General features: G+C 38.9%; 1 protein-coding gene across 1 annotated transcript in view; it reads right to left on the reverse strand.

Annotated features, from left to right (window-relative positions):
- HECW1 (HECT, C2 and WW domain containing E3 ubiquitin protein ligase 1) overlaps positions 1 to 26,882 on the reverse strand; it is a 151,880-nt gene that overhangs the window by 52,706 nt on the left and 72,292 nt on the right. The window contains exons 4-9 of the mRNA XM_023751008.1: positions 24,027 to 24,134; positions 10,795 to 10,889; positions 7,590 to 7,665; positions 4,249 to 4,418; positions 1,134 to 1,276; positions 261 to 361 (exon numbers count right to left, since the gene is read on the reverse strand). Of these exons, the coding sequence (XP_023606776.1) occupies positions 261 to 361; positions 1,134 to 1,276; positions 4,249 to 4,418; positions 7,590 to 7,665; positions 10,795 to 10,889; positions 24,027 to 24,134 (693 nt within the window). The remainder of the gene's footprint in view (positions 1 to 260; positions 362 to 1,133; positions 1,277 to 4,248; positions 4,419 to 7,589; positions 7,666 to 10,794; positions 10,890 to 24,026; positions 24,135 to 26,882) is intronic.

Raw genomic sequence — 26,882 nt, forward strand, 5'->3', positions numbered from 1 at the left:
TTTTCTGTTAAACCACTGTACAATCGCAGTTCTTCAACAAGACATGTATCACATTAATTCATGCTCAACTTCCTTCATTAAGTCACTCATGTATGCAATGTTTAAACATCGATTGTGCATCTCCTATGTGGGTGCTGGACGTAAAATGATAAATTAGACATGGCTTCATACCTACGTTGGTATTATTGTTAATCTCTACTCCACTGTCTAACCACATGACATTAGGCTAGGACAAGACATGAAGTTCATGCTGAAAATACCTGGGTGGATGGAGGAAGTGATCTCAAATCGGAATTGCAGCTGTCCACTCACATGATCTGTTGGGAGCCTGCGGCCGAGTGTGTAGCTGACCACCCTATCCCTGGAAGGAAATAAGCATCATCACAGATCTGACCAATACTTCTTCATCCAAAGACCATACAGCAGATGAGACAGGCATGCCAGGGTGGCCCTGCTATTTGGAAGTGATAATCTCCTCCAGTACTTATAAGATGGTTTTAAGGTAAACATGGGAATGTACATGTGATCAACAACAATGAAAAAGCTCAAGAAAATCCTTATCAAGTATTTTAAAGAAGCAGTTCCCTTTCTGAAGCACTCCACAGGGTCTTCAGTATCCACGATTGTATCCTCTCTTAGACATTGTATATTTACTGCAAGACCTGCACCTGCTGCTGGCACTGTCCGTTATTAAGGGTGTACTTGGAAAATGTCAACGTACACAGAAAAACCAAGCAAAGGAAATTCATATCTTTTTTTCTCTCTTTAGAACACAAGTTGGCAAATTTTCTGTGAAGTGCCTGTTAGTAAATATTTTCGGCTTTGTAGGTAATGAGGTCTCAGTCCCAACCACTCAACTCTGCCATTGTAACATGATAGCAGCCTAGGCAATAAGTAAACTAATAAGCATAGCTGTGTTCAAATAAAACTTTCATTGATAGAAACAGAAATGAATTTCACATCATTTTAATGTATCACAAACTATTACTCTTCCTTTGCTTTTTCCCAACCATTAAAAGTGTAAAAAGCTCATGGCTGCACAGAAACAGGTGTTGGGCCAGATTTGGCCATGGGCTGCAGTTTGCTGACTGCTACTTGAGAATATCTGATAAGGATTTCAATCGCATGTTTACCCTATGGCGTGTCTTTCCAGGAGCCTCTGAACCGGCATTGAAAGCTTTCCCAAGAAGCGCTTGATGATGGGCCGGCTCTTGGCAAACTTGTCCTTCACCTCAATTTCCAGCACGTCAGTGGGCAATGACACAAAGCTGAATTGCTGCAATGAAATAATATGTGGTATCAGTTAGCTGAGAGTTGTGAAGGCTGGCCAATTCCCAGGCCATCTGCTTGGATAATAAAGTCATGGTAAAATATCCCAATGGCAGTATATATACGGGGTGCCCCCCAAAATGTATACACAGTTGATAGCTCAATTTTAAAAATGAAATGTATTTTGTTAAACATTGTCTTTATAATTGTTCAAAGTGCGTGTATCCATTTTTGGGGGACACCCTGTATATGTATCAAGGTCTTAGAATGCTCCAAGCCCTGTTTACTCAGTAAATGAGTAACGGCAATGATGAGGTGCTTCTTCAGTGCTTAAAAATAAGGTTATTCTCTGAGATTCAAATAATAAAATCAAGTCACCTTAAGAAGGAAGAATGCTATCAGGCACCACCACACTTGACTAAAGGTATCAAAATTCTTAAAGTAAGAAAAACACACAAAATCACTTATAATAAAGGAAATGCACTTTTAATAAATAATTCAGTATCTTTTTTTCATGATTAAAATAGCAGAGATTTTTTAAAAGATTGGTCATGCCTCATGCTCTTGAGAGTGGGAAAAGACAAGAACTCCCACACTGTATTGATGGGAATGTAAATTGATTTGATCTTTGGGAAGAGAATTGGCAATATTTACTGGCATTTAAACTGCAAATTCCATTCAAAGCAGAATTCTACTTCTAGGCATTTTCCTTCTGCATTAACTTGCACAAGCATGAAAAACAGATATTTTTATGGGGGGTTCAATGGAGCAGTATTAGCAATAGCAAAAGACTGGAAAGACTAAACATATCTAATAGGGAACCAGATAAGTGGAGTATGATAAATCTTTGAAACAGAAAACTCACTGCTGTCATTAAAAAGAAACAGGCAAATAACTATGCACTGACATGAAAAGATACTTGAAAAACTAAGTGAAGAAGCAAGACATTGAAGAATATGAAGAGTGAGATTCCATTATACTTTGCGGATAAAATGCCTGGAGCGGTACACTCCAAACTGAACTCTAGGAAGTGGGCTGGTAGGGGAAGGGAGAAAGCAGATCTTTTTCACTGAGCAATTTTTAAAAACAGCATATTATATAACTTTTTAAATAAAGGCAACAACAGTTAGTCTTCACATGGCTGTCCACATAAAAATTACAAATTAATTATCAATAATGCACCTGGACAACCATCTGAAGACTAGCTGAACAGAAGTCCTATAAGTGAGGATCCACAGAAGCAGCCACATAGAGACTGTTAGGAGGGGCTGAGACAGAAAATGGTCTGGCGCACACTCGTGTGCAGAAGTTGAGAATCTGGAGCCGTATCTCCGTTGCAGAGGTTTCCCCTGAGGAGGGAGGGGTCTCAACCCTATGCCAGGTTCCCAGCTTAGAGCACCAGTGCTGGGAATAGGAGCCCACATAGCATCTGGCTGTGAAAATCATCGGGGATTCTCTCTGCCCTGATCAGATGGAAGGCTGCTGGAAACCCAGGCATCCTCTTAAAGGCAAATCACACAAAATCTTGCTTGCAGGCACTCACCCTTGGCTCCAGTGGAGGGATGGCGGGTCATAGGATGCCAGAATCATATAGAGAATGAGTTGTGTGGCTTCGGGGAAAGTCTAAAAGGACAGCCACTAATGTCCCTGTATCCAGTCCCTCTCCCACACTGCCCCAGATGCCATTTTTCCTGGGTCAAAGCACTCAATCCACATGGGATTAGCCAGGGGAGCTACACTAGCCCCACCCTGACATGATGACTCCCAGATGAAGTGGCCTACCCAAAACACACGTAGCTGTAAGCTCTGCTGGCAGTAACCAGGATAGGCACACATTGCAGTCTTTCTTTAAAAAAATCTCAACCAAAGCAGTAGGAAGTTTAAAGTATAATTCCACTTCCCTTATGTACACTTAGAAGCTCTAATGCTGCTCTTCTGGGTCAGGGTTAATTAAGCCTAGGAAGTAGGGTATAATTTAAGAGACAATGAAAAAGCATTTGCCCCCAAATATTTAATTAAGGATGCTTGAGGGCTCTACATCGGAGATGGTCTACTTGGAAGAATTAAGGAAGGAATCTTGTCCAAAGCAAATGTCTTCAGTTGGAGTGGTACATTTCCAGCAGTAAGAGCCCAAATGAAGATAATCCGAGGCCCAGATTGAGGATAACTGATTTCTCAGTTATACAACTAGTATAACTCATTTGGCCAATCTGAGATTTGAACCAAGGTTTGTGTGACGGCAAAGCTGCACTTTTACTGCGTTAGACGGTGCCACACTCATGCCCTAAACTTCCCTGCTCCCCAACCCACACAGTTTGCAGGTTATACCCTCATGCTAAAGCTAACGAACTAGGCAACTTTCTGCTAGCTCTCAAGGGTAGGACTTAGTCACTGTGAGGCTGAGCCTGACACGTGGCTTTGTTGAGAAACCTTCTAGCTCCTGAATGGTGGAAGGGGCACATTTAGGAGTGAAGGGCCTTCATTAGACGAAACAAACTATTCAGTGTGCCAGCAAGTTGCCTACCACTGTGTAAACCAGGAAGATGGGATGAACAATTATGCTTCCTGTCTATTTAAATCAAGCAATTTGTATTGTAGGCCTTATTCTAGGCCTATTGATTTACCCGTCCCAAGTTTTAGAATCCAGAGGGACACATTTAAAATCTGGCACACTTGCTTAAGGACCACATGTATGAAAAGAGTGTGAGAATTCTCAGATCAAAATGCTTCTCTTCCTTCTCCCACAGAAAGGCAGAGGAAAAGGCTGTCCTGTTTTCAGGCACAGGTTTAGAACCAAATTAAATGACTACTATATGGCTACTGAGGGTGGGTACTGCCTTGAGTGACTCTATCAGGAACCCAGAGAGAACATGACTCCCTTCTAAGACCAAGAGAGCCACGAACTTAGCAGCAGAGTTTAGGGCTCCAAGAAAGCAGGTAATAACACACAGGCTTCTTTTCAGGGCCCACGGCACTCACCTCAGTCTGCCAGATGGGGTTCACAGTGTTGCCTATGATTTTAGATCTCCTCTCCTGCCCATGGTGAGGGAGGGCAGGGAAGATGCTGTGCTTCCCAGGCTGGATGGAAATCTTCAAGTAAGGATCTGGGTTGAAAAACATCCCTTTCTTCAACCCCATGGCCTGGAAATCTATAAAATAAATGATATTGTGTTTCAGTGAGGTTGAAGAACATATCAGGCCTTTCATAAGAAGAAAGGTCTATCTAAAACTTTGAAAATTATTTCACTCTTTAGACTATTTCTACCTCATTACAAATGTGGACTGATATGTCTAAAGAGGCCACTATGTGAAACACTTAATGGCACGTATTATATTATTTTGGTGAGAAATCCTTATAATAAATAAACATAATTGACATTATAGTCATTATGCTTTTTAAGAGGACCATTGGCCCTTACTGGACTGGACTTAAGTGTTTCTCAGGCAGGCTAAGACAACGGGGTTAGGAGCACCCGACGGTCACCTCAGAAAACTTGGGTCGACCCTGAAGGAGGAGATCTAGGTAAAAATTTTGCAAAGTGGAGACATAAAAAAAGCAAGCATTGTAGTCAAATAATAATGTTTTTCAATATCGTCTTCAATAATAAGAGAGAATTGGAAGAAATAAAGAGAAATAGGAGGGTTAAAAGAGCAAAGAAGATGGACAGTGGAAGAATGAAAAAAGAAAACACGGCCTCTATGGAGTCAAGTGCATACCAGTGAGTAGAATTTTGAAAAACTACGCTGTCAGGAAAGGCAAGGCTTTGAAAACTGAACTGTTCCTTGGCAATGGGTCTGTCATGAGCTTACCTGGCAAAGAACATGTCATATGCCATGATTTGTTGCTGGGAGAAGTAAGTATATTCTGTGTGACTCCACTGGGAGAAGACTCACAGAAGCTCACCACTGATTCCCTCCAGACATCCCCCAGGCACCGCTGAGTAGCCATGAGTATGATTATATGCTGAGTTCTAGTGGATCACCAAATCTGGGGTGTTGTTGGGGTCATTGACTGACAGTGTGACAGACGTAGATTTATTCATCATAAAATAATATGACTACCATCACCTCTACCAGGCCCTACTTATTAGCTAGTTACTAAATTCTGAGAACTATACTATGATCTTCAAATACATTATCTGATTTAATTCTAAGCATAAACTCTATGAGGTAGATATGATATTATTAATTTGAGGAAGAGAAAAATGGAGGCTTATAAATTAAGTGACTTGATGAAGTTGTCAGGGCTGGTGAGTATCAGAAATCAAATTGGAACCTGTCTCTTTGATTACCAAGAATGTGCATTTAACCAATATATTATATTACCTTTCAATAAAAATACCAATATTGGCATAGGTTAATTTCTCAAGTATAAATAGGTTTTTTTGTGATCTCTGAGATTATGACCTTTATTATTTTCCTTCTCCCCGAGTACCCTTTATAAACATTTCTGTTTCTTGTCTTTTTAAAAATTAAATTTATTGGGGTGATTTTGGATAATAAAATTTTATAGATTTCAAGTGTTTACTTCTATAATACATCATTGTATATTGCATTGTGTAGCCACCTCCCAAAGTCAAATCACCTTTGGTCACCATACATTTGACCCCTTCTAACCTTCACTAACCCATCTGCCTTGTTTGTTCATTTGTTGCTTTAAGTTTTATATCACACATATGAGTGAAAGCTTATGATTCTTAACTTTTTGTGTCTGACATTTTACTTAGCATGAGATTCTCAAGATCCATCCATTTTGTCATAATTGGTAGTATTTTAGCTTTTCATTTAGTATTCCATTGTGTATATGTTCCACATCTTTATCTAATTATCTATTGAGGGACAATATGGTTTCTATGTCTTTGCCACTGTGAATAATACTGCAATAAACATGGGGGTGCATGTATTTTTGTGAATAAATGTTTCAAAATTTTCAGGTACATACCCAGAAGAGGGCTTGCTGAGTCATATGGTAACTCTATTTCTAATTTTTTGAGGAACTTACATACTGTTTTCCATAGTGGGATTTTGATGGGGATTGCATTAAAACTGTATATTGCTTTGGATAATATGGTCATTTTAACTATGTTGATTCTTCTAATTCATGAACACAAAATATGTTTAATTTATTGGTGTTTTCCTCTATCTCTCTTAATAATGTCCCACCAACCAACTGCCTCTCTGAGAAGGAGGTAGCTGGGTGTCCAGGTAAGAAGCCTTGGCTGGAGTGGAGGGCTGAGGAGGGGCACACTGACAGGCCAGGGGCCCTCAGTGCAGCACGCATCACTCGTGGCCCCACCATTCCAATAAGCCCCATGCCCAGGGCTAATGAAACGGTATTGTGTCTTTAATTTCAAATTCTACTTGTTTATTGCTGGTGTATAGAAAAGTGAGTGACTTTTTGTATATTAACCTTGTATCCTGTAACTTTTCTATAACCGCCTATCAGTAAATCATGAGACACACATTTCCTTTACTGGTGCTCACTTAAACATGAATAGCCCCAGTTGACCGTCCATCTCTCAAGGACAGTGCATGAGTGTGATCTCAGATCTCTGACATGTATGGCCTGTAACAGTTGTTGGTTTGACAACAAGCTAAGGCAATAGTTTCTCAAACTGTACTCACCACAATCCTAGAGTGCCATGCCATTGCATATCCCCAAGACCACTTACGGTGAAATTGAGTGTGTGGGGCTCTGAACTTTCTAGAGAATTTTAGCCAGACCAACTCAGTTTTTCTTTATACTTTTCACGTTGAGATTATTTTAGATTTACAGAAAGTTGCAAAAATAGTACAATGTCCTTTACCCTTGGTTAACATATTACAGTGCTATGGTACATTATTAAAATGAAAAAATTAACTAAATTACTCAACTAAATACTATTAAACTAAATTAAAGACTTTACATGGCTTACACTGGTTTTGCCACGAATGTACTTTTTTGAGCAACTCAATTGGGCTTAATTAAGATTTTATTTAGACAAAGGGTCTGCCAGCTGCTTCTCTCCCCAGGATTTCCCTTACTTCCACTTTAGAAAAACTCTCAATTACTGCTACTTGGCAACGGAGGAAAAGTAGAATTAGCAGTTTCTCCTCTCATCATCTCAGAGTGCTTATGCATCTATTATTTATTGAATCCTCCACATCCTCATGAGGCCAGGGGAAATGAAGCTGATATTTTTAATTTTTGTTTTACAGATGGAGAAACTGAGGCACAGGGAAAGGTTGAGTAACTTCTAGGTAAGAGTCAAATGAAAGCGGACCTCCTGATGGTTGACATTTTTGTTCTTTCCACAAGGCCCTCAGCGAGCAAAACATACCTGAGAGAGAAAAGCTGATCAGCCTCCGACTTCCCTGCTCCTGGACAGTTTCATAAGAGCCCACGCTTTTAAAAATCTGTAAGAAGAAAAACAGGAGACAAGCACTGTCATAGATATATTCCAAAACGAACATGTCTTATTAAGTTATTTCTCTACCCTCCATGAAGGCAGCAGCACTGTGACTTTATTAGGCTATTATTGATTAAAACAAACTTCTAGCAACCTAATGTCTTTTCCCAGGAATAGAGTGGGAAATGCTAGTGGGGACGAGGTGTACTTTTCAGAGAAATGGAAATTCAAACCACATTATTGTAATATTAGAGCCCCTTTGTAACTAATTATGTAAACAATGCCTTTTTACATTCAAATTTGCAAAAAAAAAGTGTTTATTAAAGCAGACCTAAGGGACTAGAATGATAGTCAACAAATGTTCACTGTTGTAATTATAATGTGTTCTGATTTAGCAAAGTATAGTGTTAAACTGTTCTATCTCCATTTCTTCTGATCTGTCTTATTACTTAGAAATTTCCAGGAAACTCTGTTTATTAGGGAGAAACCGGTGCATGGCATTAAGAAGCAACTCTAAAGTCTCCTTTATTTAATTTCCTTCCTGAGAAATTTCAGAACACAATTTTTTACATGGATAGCCTAAAGCAATTTGCAAACCAAGTTGTGAAAATGCTTTCTTTTCCATCACTGCTCAATATATACCTGTTAATGGATTAATAAAAACAGCTAGAGTCTTGGCTTTCATTCTCTTTTAGGTACATTTTACTCAGAAATGATTCTGAGTACTTATTCAAAGGCAGAGTTATGTTTGCATACATTGTATATTTGCAAAAAATAATTTTAAAAATCTGAGTACTAGGAGATAATCTGCACTTAAGAAAGAAAAATGGAAAACAGGATAACTTGTGGCTCAAAAGTCTCTTTGTTTATAGCAGGGGTGGGGAACATCCAGCCTGTGCCTTGTATAAGGTCCACGAAATCATTTGGTCTGACCCTGTCAAGGCATTAAAGGTGAATTAATTAAATGATTGACCAAATATAACAAGCTAATTTTTAAGTTGACAATTTTGTATGGCTTACGAATGATGTTATAAATATCCAAATGGCCCTTGGCAGAAAAAAGGTTCCCCACCCCTGGTGTATAGGTTGTGTGGGCTTGTTCTCTCTCTCTATCCTGCCTCTAACTACCCTTGATGCTGTAAGAGTTGTGATTGGATGTTATCATCAAGCTGCCTTATCTAAGATGGGGAGTAATGATGGCATCACTAGAACTCACTACTTCAACCCCAAAAGAGTACAAAGAGATTACTAGAACACCTCCTGTTGAGCAGGTGCCTCTGATGAGCCTATGCAGTTGGCTGCAGCTTGTATGGAAACCTGCTCAGTATGTCTCTACTCTTAGGCCTCATGCAAGATGCATCTCAGGGATGCTGGGCTGCTTAGCAGGGGAAACTAATTCTTTTATAGGTCTGTGTCTCTACGAGTTTCATTTGATAAGGAATCAGAGGAAGACAGGGCCGGGATCAATGAGTTGAAAGGCTGGTTGGTTTAGGCATTAGCCCTCTTCGCACTGGAAAGCTCTCTCCTTCCTAGTCTGTTCTTCACTCCACCTGGCTGACACAGAGCAACAGACATCAACAAACAGGTCAGGATGCACCCTCAGGGTGGACCACTCTTCCAGCTCTCAAAGTGTCCAATATGCTCAAGCACAACCAGGGCTCAAACTTCTTTAATGTTGTGGACTTTTCTTCTCTTTCAAACCTATACCTGGGCCTTTGGCAGGCTGACCACAGTGCTGTATTTGTCTCAGTGGAACAATTGCAATGGGTTGTTTCTAACTCTAGTTTAAAAATATAAACATCTAGCTTGCTCCTTCTCAGAATTTAACTTCCCTGAGGACACAACAAATATACTTTTAATAGAGCCTTGTAGCATTACAAGTCTAAAGTGTGTGCATTCCAATCTGAATTTTTTAAAAGTGTAAAATTAAACTGCACACTTCAAATATATATATTTTTATTGATTTCAGAGAGGGAAGGAGAGAGAGATAGAAAGCATCAATGATGAGAGAGAATCATTGATCGGCTGCCTTTTGCATGTCCCACACTGGGGATTGAGCTTGCAACCCCAGTTTGTGCCCTGACCATGAATCGAACCATGACCTCCTGGTTCATTGGTCAATGCTCAACCACTGAGTCATGCTGGCTGGGCTAAATTGCACATTTAATGCTAGGCTAAAATGAGCATAAACATGCAATGATAACAATGGATAGTACATTTGTTCCTTTCTACTTAAAGCGTACATATTTTGGTTCTTCCTATTTAAATATTCTTCTCCCAGCTATTCAAGGTATTTACAAAAAGGTTCTTCATCCATTGCATCAAAACAGGTCTGGTGCCAAAAGATAATGTATATCTCAGAAGCTATTAAACTCAGAGGTGAGACACTTTTAAAGCTTCATAAAATTCTACAAACTCATGGCTTTTTGCTAACATTATATACAAAGTCATCTCAGCACCAGATTGATGGTATGCAAGTGGAGGCAGCTGTAACTGTGATAAACATTTTCCAGGAAGTAAAGATGTTTGTCTGGTCTGGAAGGTATTGCATCCTGACTTCTTGTTTAAGATGCGTTCTAAAGGCATGTTTGAGGTTAAGAAATATGCTGCATTCCCAGACAAGTGCTCTACCATTTACTGACTGTGAAAATGATTTTATGCAATGCTTTATGGGTATGTGTCATTTAATTATAAGCCTAAGAAGAAATTAAAACATATGAAAATGTAAATATTTGAAACCAAGAAATTTTAAAATGTGTTCCAAAGAAAGTTTTATTATTCACTGTTATTAAGCATGAGATTATTAGAAACATCTGGCTCTCTACTGAAGCTTGACATTTCTTGTACAAAAAGTGGTATGCATTTTTATATGGTTGCTTTCAGATCTAATTCCTCTTTATTATTTTGAGATGCATGTCTGTCTATCTACCTATTAATAACCTATCAGTGTCTCTGTCTCTGTCTCTCTCTGTCTCTCTCTCTCTCTCTGTCTCTCTCTCTCTCTCTGTCTCTCTCTCTCTCTCTCTCTCTCTCACACACACACACACACACACACACACACACACACACACCAGCAAATGGAAAAGTGAAGAAGCACAGAGTTAGGTCTGACCAAAGAGGAAGGAATGAGACTTACAGGAGCTGCTGAATTTTTGACCGTGACACTTGGGGTGGTAGCTCTCAGGGCTCCACTCACTCCATGGTAGTATTTGAAGCAAATCTTAGTTTCACCTGAAAGACAAAAATAAAATGGGTTTGAGAAGTAAGGTATAACCAGGAAGAAACGGCCAGGGCCAGAGAGGACACCATCAGGAACTGCAACCTAGTTCCTCCATAGGACCCTGAGAAAGCAGATACCTACTAAGAAGGGCTCCCGCTGGCGTACTGGCCTCACATTTAGAGTACAGAGGCTAGCAGCAATTTCTGCACAGGGCCTCTCACACAAACTGCATTTCAGGGAGAAGCCTGAACTGAACCGCCTGCCTCCTGTACTGAACAGCCTTCCTGCACTGTGTTCCTGCCATCCGAACCAGCCCCTATAAAGCAGTTCCTGGAATACTATTTCAACCAATAGGACCGGGGCTTTTCCCAGCCAGTCAGAGCTGCACAGCTATAACCCCATCAGCTTATTCACTGACCAATCAGAGCAGTGCCTTTTGGAGCAATGGAACTGTGAGAATTCAGAGTCCTTATCTGTATAAGGAGGAAACAATCAGGGACCAGGGAGGAGGACTTCTGTTTATATGTCAGCTCCCTTCTTGCTCTGAGAGGACACTTTCCCTTCCCACCAAAGACTGTGTTTCCTCGGCTGAAACTCCAAAGATGTCTCCCTGGAGCACAGTGGAGCAGATCAGTGCAGGGCAGAGCGGACCGGCAGAAAGTGGAGCACAGAAAATCAACGAGGAGCAGAGCACTGCTGTCCTGTTGGAGAGAAGCCTGGCCCCAGGGCTTCGGAATGGCAGTGCTGTTTTCACAGCCATGCTATATCATAATTGAGCTGTTCCACAGCCATGCTGTATTCACAGCTGTGCTGTGTCACGATTGAACTGTTTGCACTGAATAAATTTTCCTTCTTCAATGCACCTCAAATTGTAGATTCCTGTTGGTGGAGAATGTACGCCAATGACTTTGGTGGACACTCCCGTAAGCCAGGCAGGTCCCAGTGGACAATGATAGTCAACTCACAGACAGATCTGACTTCTTTCTAAAATGTGCCATATAAAATTGCTTTGGCCTTAGCATTTTTTACCCAAGTAAAATCTGTTATTTAGATTCCTCTATTAGAGGTTATTCCAAGAGGTTATTTCTCTAAACCCTTAGTTCTAAGGTTTTAGGTAGTTTGATGCCTACCACCAGTCTGTTTCTTATGTAATTGCCTGTAACATAATTCACTGTGATTAAAAGCTTAGAAATTTGAAGGAAGATTTTGAGAAGTTATATAAACACATAGATGGGAGGCATATTTTCTAAACGGTGGCACACATCAATGATAAGCTCTCTGCATCACAATTTTTTTCTCTTTCAGAGTTCTAGAATATAAGTAGCAATGATATGGCCTTGGGGAATCATGCTGCCTGGGGTTGAATTTCAGCTCCATTATTGGAAATCTGTGAGACGATGAGCAAGTCAACCACCCTGTACACCCTGTCCTTTATGTGTAAATGGACCAACAATAATACGCACCTCTTAAGATTTTGGATGATAAAATAAAGTGCTTAGAGTTCAGTTAAGTGCTCAGTAAATGTTAGTGATGAAGATGATGATGATGATGAAGATGACTACATGATTATGTTATGACTCCATTACTTTCTGATACTTTTTTCTGTAGAGGAAAATGTCTGTGGCCAAGCTGAGTTTAGTTCATTTGAAGGTGACCTGCTTTCCCCAATTAATTGTTGTGGGATTTTCTCTTTAAATTTGAAAATTTTGCCAGGCCATGTCTTAATCCCTTACCTAAATTTTTTGTTGAATTTATTGTGGTCACATTAACAAAATTATATAGGTTTCAAATATACAATTTTATAATACATCTTCTGTATATTGTATTGTGTGTTCATTACCTGAAGTTAGTGTCCTTCCATCACCATTTATCCCCCCTTTACCTTCTTCTATCTGCCCCATCTCTCTTTCCCTCTGGTAATCAGCATGTTCTTATGTATTTCTACGAGTTTCTATTTTTGCTTAATCTCTTCAGCTATTTCACTCAGTCCCCCCAAACTTCTCCCCACTGACGTGTCGGTCTGTCTCTATTTTGTTTGTTTGTTTGTGTTGTTCATTAGATTCCATATAAGTGAAGTCATGTGGTATTTACCTTTCTCTCACTGGCTTATTTCACTTAGCATAATATCCTATGTGGTTGCAAAAGGTAAAATTTCCTTCTTTTTTATGGCAGAGCAGTATTCTCTTGTGTAAATGTACCAAAACTTTTTTTTTAATTCACTCATCTATTAATAGACACTTGGGCTGTTTATAAATCTTGGCTATTGTAGATAGCACAGCAATTAATATATGGGTGCATATAGTTTTCGAATCAGAGTTTCTGGTTTCTTCCAATATATTACTAGAAAATAGAATTGCTGGGTCACAAGGCAGTTAACTTTTTAATATTTTGAGAAATATTCAGACTGTTTTCCACAGTGACTGCAATAATCTGCATTCCCATTAACAGTGAAAAAGGGTTCCCTTTTCTTCACATCCTCACAAACACTTTTTTATTGACTTATTGATGACAGCCATGCTGACAGGTGTGAGGTGATATTTCATTGTGGTTTCAATTTACCTTTCCCCGATGATTAGTGATGTTGAGCATCTTTCCAAATGTCTATTGGTAATCTTCCAAGAAGTGTCTAGGTAGGTCCTTTGCCCATTTTTAATTGGATATTTTTGGTGTTGAGTTGTATAAGTTCTTCATAAATTTTGACTATAAATTCCTTATCTTTGGTGAATATGTTCTCCCATTTGGTGGGTTGTCTTTTCATTTTGTTGATGGTTTCCTTTGCTGTGCAAAAACGTTTTAGTCTGATGTAGTCCCACTTGTTCTAATTGGTCTATTCAAATTTTCTGATTTTTCCTGATTCAGTTTTGGAAGATTGTATGTTTCTAGAAATTTATTCATTTTATCCAGGTTGTCCATTTTTTTGGCATATAGTAGTTTGTAATCTTTTCATACAATCCTTTGTATTTCTGGTGTCGGTTGTACCTTCACCTCTTTCATTTCTGATTTTATTTATTTGGGCCCTATCCTTTTTATGAGTTTGGTTAAAGGCTTGTCAATCTTGTTTATCTTTTCAAAGAATAAGCTCTTGGCTTCATTAATCTTTTGTATTGTTTTGTTAGTCTCTATGTCATTTATTTTCACTCTAATCTTTATTATTTCTGTCCTTTTACTTACTCTAAGCTTTGTTTGTTTTATTTTTCTAGTTATTTTAAGTGTAAGGTTAGATTGTTTATTTGAGATTTTCTTTGCTCCTTGTGAAGAAACAACCAGATTATCTATTCAGTAACATTATTTAGCAAGATCAATGAACTGAAATCTACTAATATTTCATTTATAAAACAGATGTGAGACAAACATAAACCACATCCTCAAGAACAATATTAACTTAAGGAAAAGCAATTTTCACTCAAGAAGCCATAATCACTGTGAGTCAGTCTCAATAATTATCTACTAGTAGAAGGTGTAATAAAAAGTAAAATATCTTTAAAAAGATTTAGAAGAAATGTAATAATATGATATAATTTAAATTTTGAGTCTGAAGATTATTTAGCTTTAGTAAAAGGAAACAGCAATTGCAATACTTTCAAAGCAACAATCAACATTAATGGTATAAAACCTTAGGTCTTCCCAGTCTATCCTACATGGCAATCTACTCATGTGTATTTGTTTTTTTTTTAAATATGAATTAAAATGAATTGTTAGAAATAAGCAGCTTAGAGAAATGCTGTGTTCATTGGCAAGGCATCTAACATTGAAGACTGTGCTGTATATGTACAGACTTAACACTGTAAAAGTTATTTAAATTAAAAACGGATATTACCTGTTGAATTTAATTAAGTAAGAGTTTGAAAGCTCATCATGTATAAGGCCCTGGCTTTGGACCAACACCAAAATGAAGATGTCACCTTTATACAGCCTTGTCCTGATTCTTTTAATTTCAGCAGCTTGCATCCAATAACTCATTCAAAACAAGATTATATAAGTTTAAAAGCCATATCAAGTTGCACACAAAAACAAAACACTTTGCCTTACTAGAAACAGTCCTGAAAAACATGTTTTTTTTTACTTGATACTAAATGATATTTTTGTAGTAAAAGCCTCATTAAAGTAATACATGACTCTAACAGAAAAAATAACTTTACCTTATTACACAATATTATAGTGATTTCTTAAAATTTTGTAATTTGGTAAAGATAGCATCTTACCTGGATTGGAACTTCCAGAAGTGATTTAGACTGCTATATTATGGACTGAGTATATTATCCTTGTAATTTTAAAATAACTGAAAAAATAAAGTCATACATTTTAAATACATAGGGAAGATGTTCACATCCTTAAGCATTTCACATTTGCCTCACCTAGAAAAACTGCCTTGTGATAAAGTCATGTTTTTCTAATAGCTAAATTATGACTTGAATAAAAAGGTTAATTGCAGCCTTTTTGAAGTAGTCGTGATGACTGATATCTCTTTTTACACGAAAAAAATATATTATTTGAATTATTTCCTATTTAGAGCAGCATAAATCCTATACTAATGCTTTCAAATACAGAATCCAGCAAAAGTGGGAGACTCATTAAAATGAAGCATTATGTGAAATGACCCTAGAATTTTAAATTATAGGAAATACTTATTTCAGGTGCTAGACTCGGGTCAATCCCAAACTCAAAAACAACTTCCTAAATGTATTTTGTTTCCTATTTCAGTGCTGGTTATTCTCGTCCTCGAGAGTGTTTCTGATTTCTAGGATCATTGCACGTGGAGTATTTGCTAAAAGGCAATTACAGTTTTCCTCTTCCTGCTAAGATAGAGTAATTGTAGCAGATGAATGCTTCTGCTTCTCACTAGATAAGATGATTTTAAAACAAAATGTTTAAGGCACTGCAGAGCCTTGGAAGCAACAGGGACTACAAATTCTAGACAGAGAAGACCGGTAGGATGAGCTGATAACCTACAGCCCCTTTCACTTTGTGGCAGAGACCAACAGGGCTGCTGGTGGCCATATGGGGCCAGAGTGCAGGACTGGTTTCCCTTCAGACATTTGAATCCTGAAACCTTCAGGGAAAAAGACTAAACATTTAGTCTGTCCCAGATGGGTGCACAGGAGGAGTGACAAGTACCTGGGCAGGCACACATGGTGTGCAGGCAGACTTCCCTGACTTCTGTGGGTCTTTGTCCTTACCACGGAAACTGCAGCTGTGCGTGACCACAGATCTGGCTGAAGGCTCCGTGGGTCAAAAGAGGAAAGTGCAAGTAGAGAAAGAAATACCCCACTTTCCCACTGCTCTTTTAGTGTCTACTTCCCAGCAGCAAAGGAAGAGGAATTACTAAACTGGTTGGTCAGAACCCCAGTGTGGATTGGGCCATGTTTGTCAGACAGCAGAGTCCTCTGCTTTAAAAGGTGGTACCTCTTTGCCACCTCCTTATTCCAAGAAGTTAGATTGGTCAGTCAACTCCATTCTCTCCCTATAGCACCCTCTTGCTCTGTGTCTGACCAGGGACCACCTGGCTCCCTCCCTCCACCCATATTGCTCTGTCTTCCTCCAGATGGCTCAGGTGCCATCTGGGGCTGTTGCCCTTGAGCGTAAGACTCATGCTTCTTGCATTGGAGGTATGAACATTAGCTTAATTAATTCATTAATATAATAAATACTTATAAAGCCCATCTAAGGGAAAATGCTAGCAATAAAAATATTTTAAAATGTTATACAGTGCTGAAATTATGTATCATTTTTACTTTGATTTTCCCCCAAATTTTCTGTAGGAGATAAGTAATACTTTTAGAATTGTGTACACAAATGGGATTCATGCACACATAACAAATACATAAAATTGAGGAGATTTTGGACGTAGTGTTTGAAATCTTGGATAACCTCTGTCTTCTAATTTGACTTTCTCTAGCGTTTTTATGGTGCAGCCTGAGCTCCCCACTCAGAATAATCTGGATGGGAGGAAGGCTATATGGGAATCACCTCAACTTTCCTTCCTCTGGTCAAGGATTTATTAGCCCCGTGATGTCTGAGAAAATATTTGATGTCCAAATATTTTCTCTGACAATCACTGTGGGAGGTGATCCCCCATCACTGATTCCAACTTCAAAGTTTTATCCAGGATATTACCTGATACCCCACCCTCCAATGGGCCAGAAGTCTAGTGAAGTTCTACCTCGCTCTTGTACTTTCTGGCCTACTTTGGTCTTATTAGGACATCATAGTGGCTAAAAGGTCAGACTGCCTAGGCTCAAATCCTGGTTCCACCATTTGTTACTCCCTGTAAATATTGGATCATCTATATTATCTTTCTGCCCCTCAGGCTTCTTATCAACAAAAGGGAAAATAATGTCTTCCGCCTATGGTTTTTATGAAGATTAAACGAGCAATACATGTGAAGTACTCCACGTGGTGCCTGGCAAATCAGGATAGTGCAGATATGCTTAGCTGATGCTATTACTATTATCATCTCTCTACTCAGGATGAAGACTTACCCCAAATGACAACCCAGGGGTCAGATCTTGTAACCCATGCACAGATCCCCAGAGACAAGCACAGACTGCCCTCCTGGGATGACCCCAGCCACCTTCATGCCCATCTGCCGTGTCTGTTGTATAATTGGGTATTGTGGTAATTAGCTTGCCATGCCCTTCAGACATGGCCTCACCCACTTGGCTGTAAGTCTAGACACAGCATCATCTTAGTTAGGTCAGTTTCTCTCACCTGACCCACATATTCTCCTGCCAAATTTGGCCTCTCTCTGCCCTCATCTGTCCAAAGAAATATTACTCAGACTGATATCAGATGGTTTACTTCTTATGTTTTCTTCTAGGAGTTTTATGGGTTCAACATCTGTAAAACAATTAATATGATCAATCACATCAAACAAAACCAAGTATAAAAAAATCAATAGATGTAGAAAAAGGACTTGACAAAACTCAACATCCATTTATGATAAAAAGACTATCAACAAAGTGGGTATAGAAGGGTCTTATCACAACTTGATAAAGGCTATATATGACAAATTAACATCATAGTCAATGATAAAAAGCTGAAAGTTTTTCCTCAAAGATCAGGAACAAGACAAGGATGCCTACTTTCACCACTGTTATTCAACATAGCACTGGAAGTCTTAGTCACAGCAATCAGATAAGAAAAAGAAATACAGGCATCCAAGTAGGAAAGGAAGAAGTAAAACTCACTATTCACAGATAAAAGGATCCAGCAAAAATTAATAGAATTAATTCACAAATTCAGTAAAGTAGCAGAATACAAAATTAATACACAGAAACTTGTCACGCACTAATAATGAAAAATCAGGAGAAATGAAAAAAATCCCATTCATAAATGCATAAAAAGAACAAAATAACTAGGCGTAAACTTAACCAAAGGGATAAAAGACCTCTACCTGGAACCTATAAGACACTGAAGAAATAAATTGAAAAGGACACAGTTAAATGGTAGGATATACTGTGCTCACAGATCGGAAGTATTAATATTATTCAAATGACCATACTACTTAAAGCAATGTACAGGTTCAGTGCAATTTCTATCAAAATACCAATGTCATACTTCTCAGAACTAGAACAAATAATATAAAATTTGTATGAAACCATAAAAACCCCAAATAGCCAAAGCAATCTTGAAAAATAAGAACAAAGTTGGAGGTATCATGCTCCCTGATCTCAAACTATACTACAAAGCTATAGTAATCAAAACAGTATGGTACCAGGGGAAAAAGAGCAACAGCAACAACAACAACAAAATCCAGACACACAGATCAATGGAACAGAATAGAAAGCCCAGAAATAAACCCTTGCTTATATGGTAAACTAATCTATGACAAAGGAGGTAAGAATATACACTGGAGTAATAACAATCTCTAACAAGTGGTGTTGGGAAAATTGAACAGATACATGCAAAGAAAATGAAACTGAACCATTCTCTTACACCATACACAAAATAAACTAAAATGGATTAAAAACTTAAACGTAACTGCTGAAAGTATTGTTTCCCTCTTGTTAAGAAAAGGGGTCCTGCAGAGTGGTCAGTACATATTTCTTCCTTCCATCTCTCCATCCCTATCCTGCTCCACTCACACGTCCCAGTCATCCAGTCTATAGAGGGCTTCTTGGAAAGGCTGGTATCATTAACTGTTCTCTGCATCCTTATGGGCCTCAAATCATCAAATGTCCTTCTGCGTCCCACCACTTCAACATCCCCATAGGCTCTTCCCTCAGGTTGATGAGCACAAGCAAAGCCAGGGAAAATAAATCCAGCTCCATTACCTACTACATAAGCCATCACGTGTCTCAGAGACTAAGTTTTTTCCTCAAATAAGATGGTGATGTCATCCATCTCATGTTGCTCTTGTCAGCATAAAATAAAAAGGATGTAAGAGTGTCGCCAAGAAGTTGAACACAAGTAAGTGCTAAATAAATGAGAACTCTAATTTGATGGCTCCTTTCATGCAGTCTGTCCACATGTTCAAGCCCATCTTGATTCAATTTCTCAAGCTGCCACCTCAGAGCCGCTCTCACAGACACGCTGCCTGGAGGAGTGCTTTGTACATTTGCCTCTTCTCTGTCAATGCAGATTTACTAAGACCAGGATGGGAGCCCAAACCAGGATCATTCTGAGCAAGCTGGAGTGAATTGCTCACCTTGCAGTCTTTCTTATCAGCTTGTTGACTTTTATTTTTACAAACATCACCATAATCCCCTGTGACAACTCTCTGCGGATACATTCTAGACTGTGTCTTCCATGACACCTCTGTTGGCACTCAGCAGGTCACGCGGAAGATGTCCCCTTTTATAGTTTCTCCTCCCTGACTGCCATAAGCCTGCTCCTATGGTTTCCCTGATGTTATGTAACTATTGCTGCATAACAATCAGACCAAAAACTGAACAGCTTACACTAGAACTGTATTATTATCTCTCGAAATTATTTGAAGTGACTGGGCTCAACTTGGCAGCTCTCCCTTGGAGTCTCCCATGCTGTTGTGATGGATAGCATCTGGGCTGGACCTCTGCTGTCCCCTCGGTGGGAAAGGTTGTGGGCAGCTGGGCTGCCTGCATGCTCTCTCCATGCAGTCTCTCATGTGGCCTCTCATGTGGCCATTTTGGGCTTCTCACAGCACAGCTATCTTGGGGCTCTAAGAGTGTGTGTCCAAAGAGGTATGAAGTAGATGCTACCAGTCTGTTAAGGCCTCGACCTAGAAGCTGGAAGAGCATCACTTCAGCATGAAATCAGCACAGGGTCACAGAGCCTACCCAGGCCCAAAAAGGGGACATGGACTCCACCTCTTAATGAGAAGAATGTCATTTGTCGCCATCCTTAATCCTTCACACTAGATGATCTCTCTTCCCCCTCACCCTCCTCAGAGTCCATCCTCAACTCTTTGCACCTTCTTCAGGCTACCCCTCCCCTCCTGCCCTCCTGCCTTTGCAGGTGCTGTTCTTTGCCTAGAATGACCTCTCTACGACCTTGCCCCCAATACCAGTCCTTGTTTCTCACTGGCCAAGTCTGCCTATAGCTCCTCTTACCTGTGAATGGTGATCAATTCTGCGGCCCCAAACTGGGTTGAGTGCTCCTCTTCATTGACAGAGAACACAATAAGAAATACATGCTTGTCTCCCCTACTGGAATGTGAGAGCCTTGGCAGGCAGACCATATATACACTTTTAATGCATTCAGAAACCTAAAGCTGTGATTCATTCTAGCATATTAAATTGTTTGATTTATTTATTTATTTATTTTTTAAAAAAATATATATTTTATTGATTTTTTACAGAGAGGAAGGGAGAGAGATAGAGAGTCAGAAACATCGATCAGCCGCCTCCTGCACATCCCCCACCGGGGATGTGCCCGCAACCCAGGTACATGCCCTTGACCGGAATCGAACCTGGGACCTTTCAGTCCGCAGGCCGACGCTCTATCCACTGAGCCAAACCGGTTTCGGCAAATTGTTTGATTTATATGTGTGTCCTGAGTTAGTATTTTAATTATTTGGAAGTTCAATTATGCTTTTTGTTGGTACATTTATTGACAAGATTATATTTGTACAGAATAATACATTTTTAGTATAGTGATCATTCATTTGATGTATTTGCAAATATAAATATCCACCTTTTCAATTTCACTCTCACCCATTTTTCTATATATATATCTATATATCTATATATATAGATATATAGATATATAGATATATAGACATATAGATATATAGATATATATAGATATAGTGGAGTGGGATCTTCTCAAGGTTGCCACAGAACATTTTTAAAATGTCATTTTTTTAAAGTGCTGTGCTGAACTTTTAGTTATCTTGAATATGAATTGGCAAGCCATTTTTTATTATAGGACATTTCTATGTAACAAATTTGTATATATTCACTCAATTATGACAATAGTTTATATATTGTACAGAGCTTATTTTATATTATATTTTTCTAATGATATTTAAGGTGTATTTTCATACTGCTGGTGAAGACAATTATTTTAAACTAGAGGCCCGGTGGACAAAAATTTGTGCACTGGCAGGGGGGGTGAAGGGGTGAGGGGATGGGGGGTGTCCCTCAGCTGGACCTGTGCCCTCTTACAGTCTGGGACCCCTCGGGAGATAACCACCTGCAGGCTTAGCCCGGCTCCCTGGGTGGCAGATGGCAGGACCGGATCCCGTGCTGGGTTGCAGATGGCAGGCCCTCTGCCGCGCTGCCCCACCCTGCTGCCCACTGCACACGGCAGGCCCAGTGGGCGGTGGGACGGGGAGCAGGGCTGTGCACGTGGACGGCAGGCCTGGCGGGTGGTGGGGCAGGCGGCAGCTGGCGGTGGGGCAGGCGGATCGCACTGTCCCGCCCTGCCTGCAGTATGCAAATTAGCCACCATCTTTGTTGGTGGTTAATTTGCATATTACCCTGATTAGCCAATGGGAGGCATAGCGAAGGTATGGTCAATTACCATGTTTGTCTATTATTAGATAGGATGATTTTTTATTTGAGATGAATATATAGGAAATGTTCTGTATGTCACAGAAACCTTGTAAAAACTGCTTTGAAAAGAATAGCACTATTGATAGATTAACTTCTATACAAATTCACCTTTTACACATTGACAGATACAGAATGAAAAAACAGTCATGAGAGCTAATATTATCCTTTATATTTATTTCCTTGCACTAGAAAGATAAAAAGCTGAAAGTTTTGCTCATGCTTGAATCATTTTACACTGATACTGTATTTTAACACTAAATTGTGTCTATTTCTCAATTAGTTAAAACTCCCTGCAAAAGAAAAATAGGTATGTAATAAGGAAAGACTCTTCCACTAAACTCTGAATGTAGACTGGGGCATATAGTCAACTATTATGTCTAATATTCATGGCTAATGAAGTTTTTACCCTTTTGCTCTTACTGGCATTTGGGAAGCCCTATTGGGTACCACTAGCTGAGGCCTATGTTTATCCCCAAATCAAACCCACCCACCTTCTTTATAATCAATGATGCTATCTGTGGAATAGGGGAAGATACTGGTATTATTAAAACATATGAAGTAGGGTTGAGGGTTGTTTACTTGGGGCTTGGCAACTAGGCAGAGACGTTTCAGCTGATGCAATAAGAAAGCAGAGCCATGAGGCTTTTGGGCAGATGGTAGTAGAACTGGGTTAAAGGCATTTTATCTGGCACCAGTGTGCAAGATGAATTAGAGAGGAGAAAAACTAGAGTCAGGGAGGTAACTATTAATAAAAGGAAATCTCTTACTGGGAATTTCATTATGTCTAACTCAAAATCCAGGGCCAGCAACCTCATCCCATAAAATCATGTCCTCTCTACATCCGATAGTATCAAATCTCTTGATAGTCTACCTCTTTCTGCATGTGCAAATGCAAAAAAGCAGGGAGAAATTGTGTCCTTTCTAGAAGTAGAGACACCATAAGTTTCCAGAGGGCAGACACAGGCCTTTTATCATCAAATCTCTAGTCTTTAGAATATAGTGCAGGGGTCCTCAAACTTTTTAAACAGGGGGCCAGTTCACTGTCCCTCAGACCGTTGGAGGGCCGGACTATAGTTTAAAAAAAAAACTATGAACAAATTCCTATGCACACTGCACATATCTTATTTTGAAGTAAAAAAACAAAATGGGAACAAATACAATATTTGTATTTGCATGTGGCCCGCAGGCCGTAGTTTGAGGACCCCTGATATAGTGGGTCTCACAAAATGTTCATTGATTGAATGAATGAAAATAAGAGTAAATATAAATGGAAGCAAAACATGCTAGAGGATGTAGTATATCTTGAACCACAATCAAATGATAACAGATAACTTTAGGTTCCTGGCCATGTATCATTTCCTCTGAGCACTGGGCAGTTGGAAGAATAAACTATTCATTTCCTTCAGAAGTGTTATAAGGAATGAATACCAACTATGAACAAGATAATGCATGAATGGATTTGTGTAGTTAGCACTCTCATTATCCAAATAGGGGAAAGGAGTTGTAGATTAAAGGTAATCTGTGCATTACTTCATCTGGCAAACACTAGATCCATATAGATAGCCCCTCATGCAATGGGAAATATACCAGTATGGGATCCTATGAAAAACATCCTTCCATACTGTGAAAATGATTTATTTTCAATGAAAGCAGGAACTTTTAGAAAATAAGATACATGATGACAAGTTTACACATTCAGAAATGTCAGTAGATCAGAAACCAAAGAACCAGGTTGGCTGTAATAATATATCATCATCATCCTTAGGAAAAGTGGAACAACATGTTGGAGCCATGAGCAAGGAGCCTTGAAGGGTTGGGTCAAGCAAAGCCAAAACTGGATGAGAGGATACAGAAGGGGCAACTATCACAAAGTTGAAGAGCAGCTAGAGGAGTCATGAAACAAAAATTAAGGGATGTGAGCCATAAGGTCCTGAGTCCAGAGGCTGATGAATGAACGTGAACAAAAATTTTCCTTGAAATTAAAGGAGTGGCCCGCTGGGTTATTTTGTGTGGGTGTTACCCAACTATTGTACCTTACTATCTATTTTTAAGCATCTCATCAACTCTATATCTCCCTTTCACATGGCATCTTTCTAAGTGCAGGCAATACAACAGTACAAAGAACAAAGCAGTTGAATTCTGCTTCATCCTGTTAATGGGAAAAGTACTCACGTTCCACAAAGTAAGAGCTGGCATCAATCTTCCAGATGATCTGGCCCCGATGAGAACCATTGACTCCACGGTTCTTATAGTCCAGAAAGTTTTCCGACAATACCTCATCTATATTCCCAAGAAAGAAAGAGAGTAGAGAAACATATCAGCCAATAGCATATATATGGGAATAAAAGAGCAAAGGATATTAATGTCATCTCCAGAACAATGGAGAAAAAAGCATCTGGAATCATAGAATCAGAGAACTCACAGAGAATCACAGAATCAGTATCCAGAGGTAACCTCTGGACAAGCCCCTTTTTAATGTAGAACTCTCTTCTCATTTCACAATACTCTTGATAAATTATCATCTAGCTGGTTCTTGAACAACTACAAAAACAAAACTATAATTGCTTTTATGGTAGTTTATTTTACTTTTGAAAACTCTTATATGCTTGAAATCTCAGTGTGGAAATCTTCCTCCTAGGCGGGAAAAAGATGGCAGTAGAGTAGGTGGAAGTTTCACTCATCTCCTCCCAGGTTCGAACTGGAATTACAACTAAATTATAGAACAATTAACCTGAATAACTAACTGAAGATTAGCTGAACATGTCTTACAACCAAGGATTTACAGAAGCCACCTCAAAACTGGTAGGAAGGGTGGAGACTCTAAAAGGCCTGGCCCCATACCCATTTGTGGTGGCTGAGAACTTGGGAAGATATCTCAGTTGCAATGGTCCCCCCTTACAAACGTGGTGTTTCCACTCTATGCCTGGCTCCCTAGCCTGGAGCACCACGGCAATAAATAAGTACTTAACAATAATAGCCTTAAATGTAAATGAATTGAATGTTCCAATCAAAAGAATAGGGTAGCTAAATGGATAAGAAAACATGACCCAATATATGTTGTCTACAATAGAGCCACCTCAGAACAAAAGACTCACACAGGATAAAAGTGAAGGGATGGAAAAAATTTTCCATGCAAATGGAAATGAAAAAATGCAAGGGTAGCAATATTTAGATCTGAAAAAATAGACTTCAACGCAAAGGCCATAACAAGAGACAAAGAAGGCCACTACATAATGCTAAAGGGATTGATATAACAAGAGTATATAACTTTAAAAAATGCACCCAATATAGAAGCGCTTAAATATATAAAAAATCTCTTGGAGTACTTTATGGGAGAGATCGACAGCAATACAGTCATAGTTGGGGACATTAACACTCACTAGACATCACTGGATACATCTTCCAGATGAAAAACCAACAAGAAAACATTGACTCTAAATGACACAGTACATCAGATGGATTGAGTTGATATTTACAGAACATTTCACCCAAAAGATGCATAATATACATTGTTTTCAAGTGCACATGGAACATTCTCAAAAATAGACCACATGTTAGGATACAAAATAAGTCTCTACAAGTTCAAGGAGATTGAAATCATATGAGATATTTTTAGCTCATAATGGCATGAAACTAGAAATCATCTACACTAAAAACACTCAAAATCTTTCAAACACATGGAGGCTAAATAGCACGTATTAAACAATGAGTGGGTTACCAATGAGATCATGGAAGAAATGAAAAACTTCCTGGAAACAAATAAAAATGAACACAAAACAACCCCAAATCTATGGATCACAGCAAAAGCAGTCCTGAGAGGGAAGTTCATAGCATTACAGGCCTACCTCAAGAAACAAGAAAAATCTCTAATAAACTATATACCCTACAACTAAAAGAATTACAAGGAGAACAAGAGAAAAAGCCCAGAGTAGGTAGTAGGAAGGTTATAATAAATATCAGAGCAGAAATAAATGACATAGAGACTAAAAAAACAATACAAAATATCAATGAAACCAAGAGCTGGTTCTTTGAAAAGATAAACAAGAATGATAAACATATAGGCAGATTTATCAAGAGACAAAGAAAGAAGCCACAAATAAATAACATCAGAAACAAAAGAGGTAAAGTAACAACTGATACCACAGAACTACAAAGGATTGTAAGAAAATATTACAAACAACAAATTGGACAATCTGGGCGAAACGGACAAATTCCTAGGAACATACACTCTTCCAAAATCCAATCAGGAAGAATCAGAAAACCCGAATAGACCAATAACAACTAATAAAATTGAAGCAGTAATAAAAAAGCTTCCGGAAGACAAAAGTTGTGGACTGCATGGCTTCACAGGGAAGTTTTATCAAATACTCAAAGAAGAACTAACACCAACCCTCCACAAGCTATTCCAACAAAACTCAAGAGGAGGGAGACTTCCAAGCTCTTTTATGAGGCCAGCATTATCCTAATTCCAAAACCAGAAAAAGACACTACAAAGAAAGAAAATTACATGCCAATATCCCTTGAACATACATGGCAAGATCCTCTACAAAATATAAGCAAATAGGATCCAGCAATATATTAGAAATATTATTCACCAAGACCAAGTTGGATTTCTCTCCGGGATGCAAAGCTGGTTTAATATTTGCAAATTGATTAATGTGATATATCACATAAACAAAATGAAAGATAAAAATCATATGATCATATCAATAGATGCAGAAAAAGCATTCAACAACATCCAGCAGCCATTTTTGATAAAAAATGTCAACAAAGTGGGAATAGAGAGATCATGCCTCAATGTAATAAAGACCATAAATAAAAACCACAGCCAACATCATATTCAGTCTCCCCCCCCCCGCCCCCCACCCAGGCCTTCACCATGCTGGTCTTTATTATTTCCTTTAGTGTACAGTTAGATTGTTTACCTGAGATTTTGTTTGTTTGTTTCTTGAGGTAGGACGGTAATGCTATAAATTTTCCTCCTAGGATTGCTTTTGCTGTGACTCATAGTTTTAGGGTTGTTGGTTC

The sequence above is a fragment of the Myotis lucifugus genome, unplaced genomic scaffold, assembly GCF_000147115.1.
Source record: "Myotis lucifugus unplaced genomic scaffold, Myoluc2.0 scaffold_18, whole genome shotgun sequence".
In the NCBI taxonomy this organism is placed as follows: Eukaryota; Metazoa; Chordata; class Mammalia; order Chiroptera; family Vespertilionidae; genus Myotis; species Myotis lucifugus.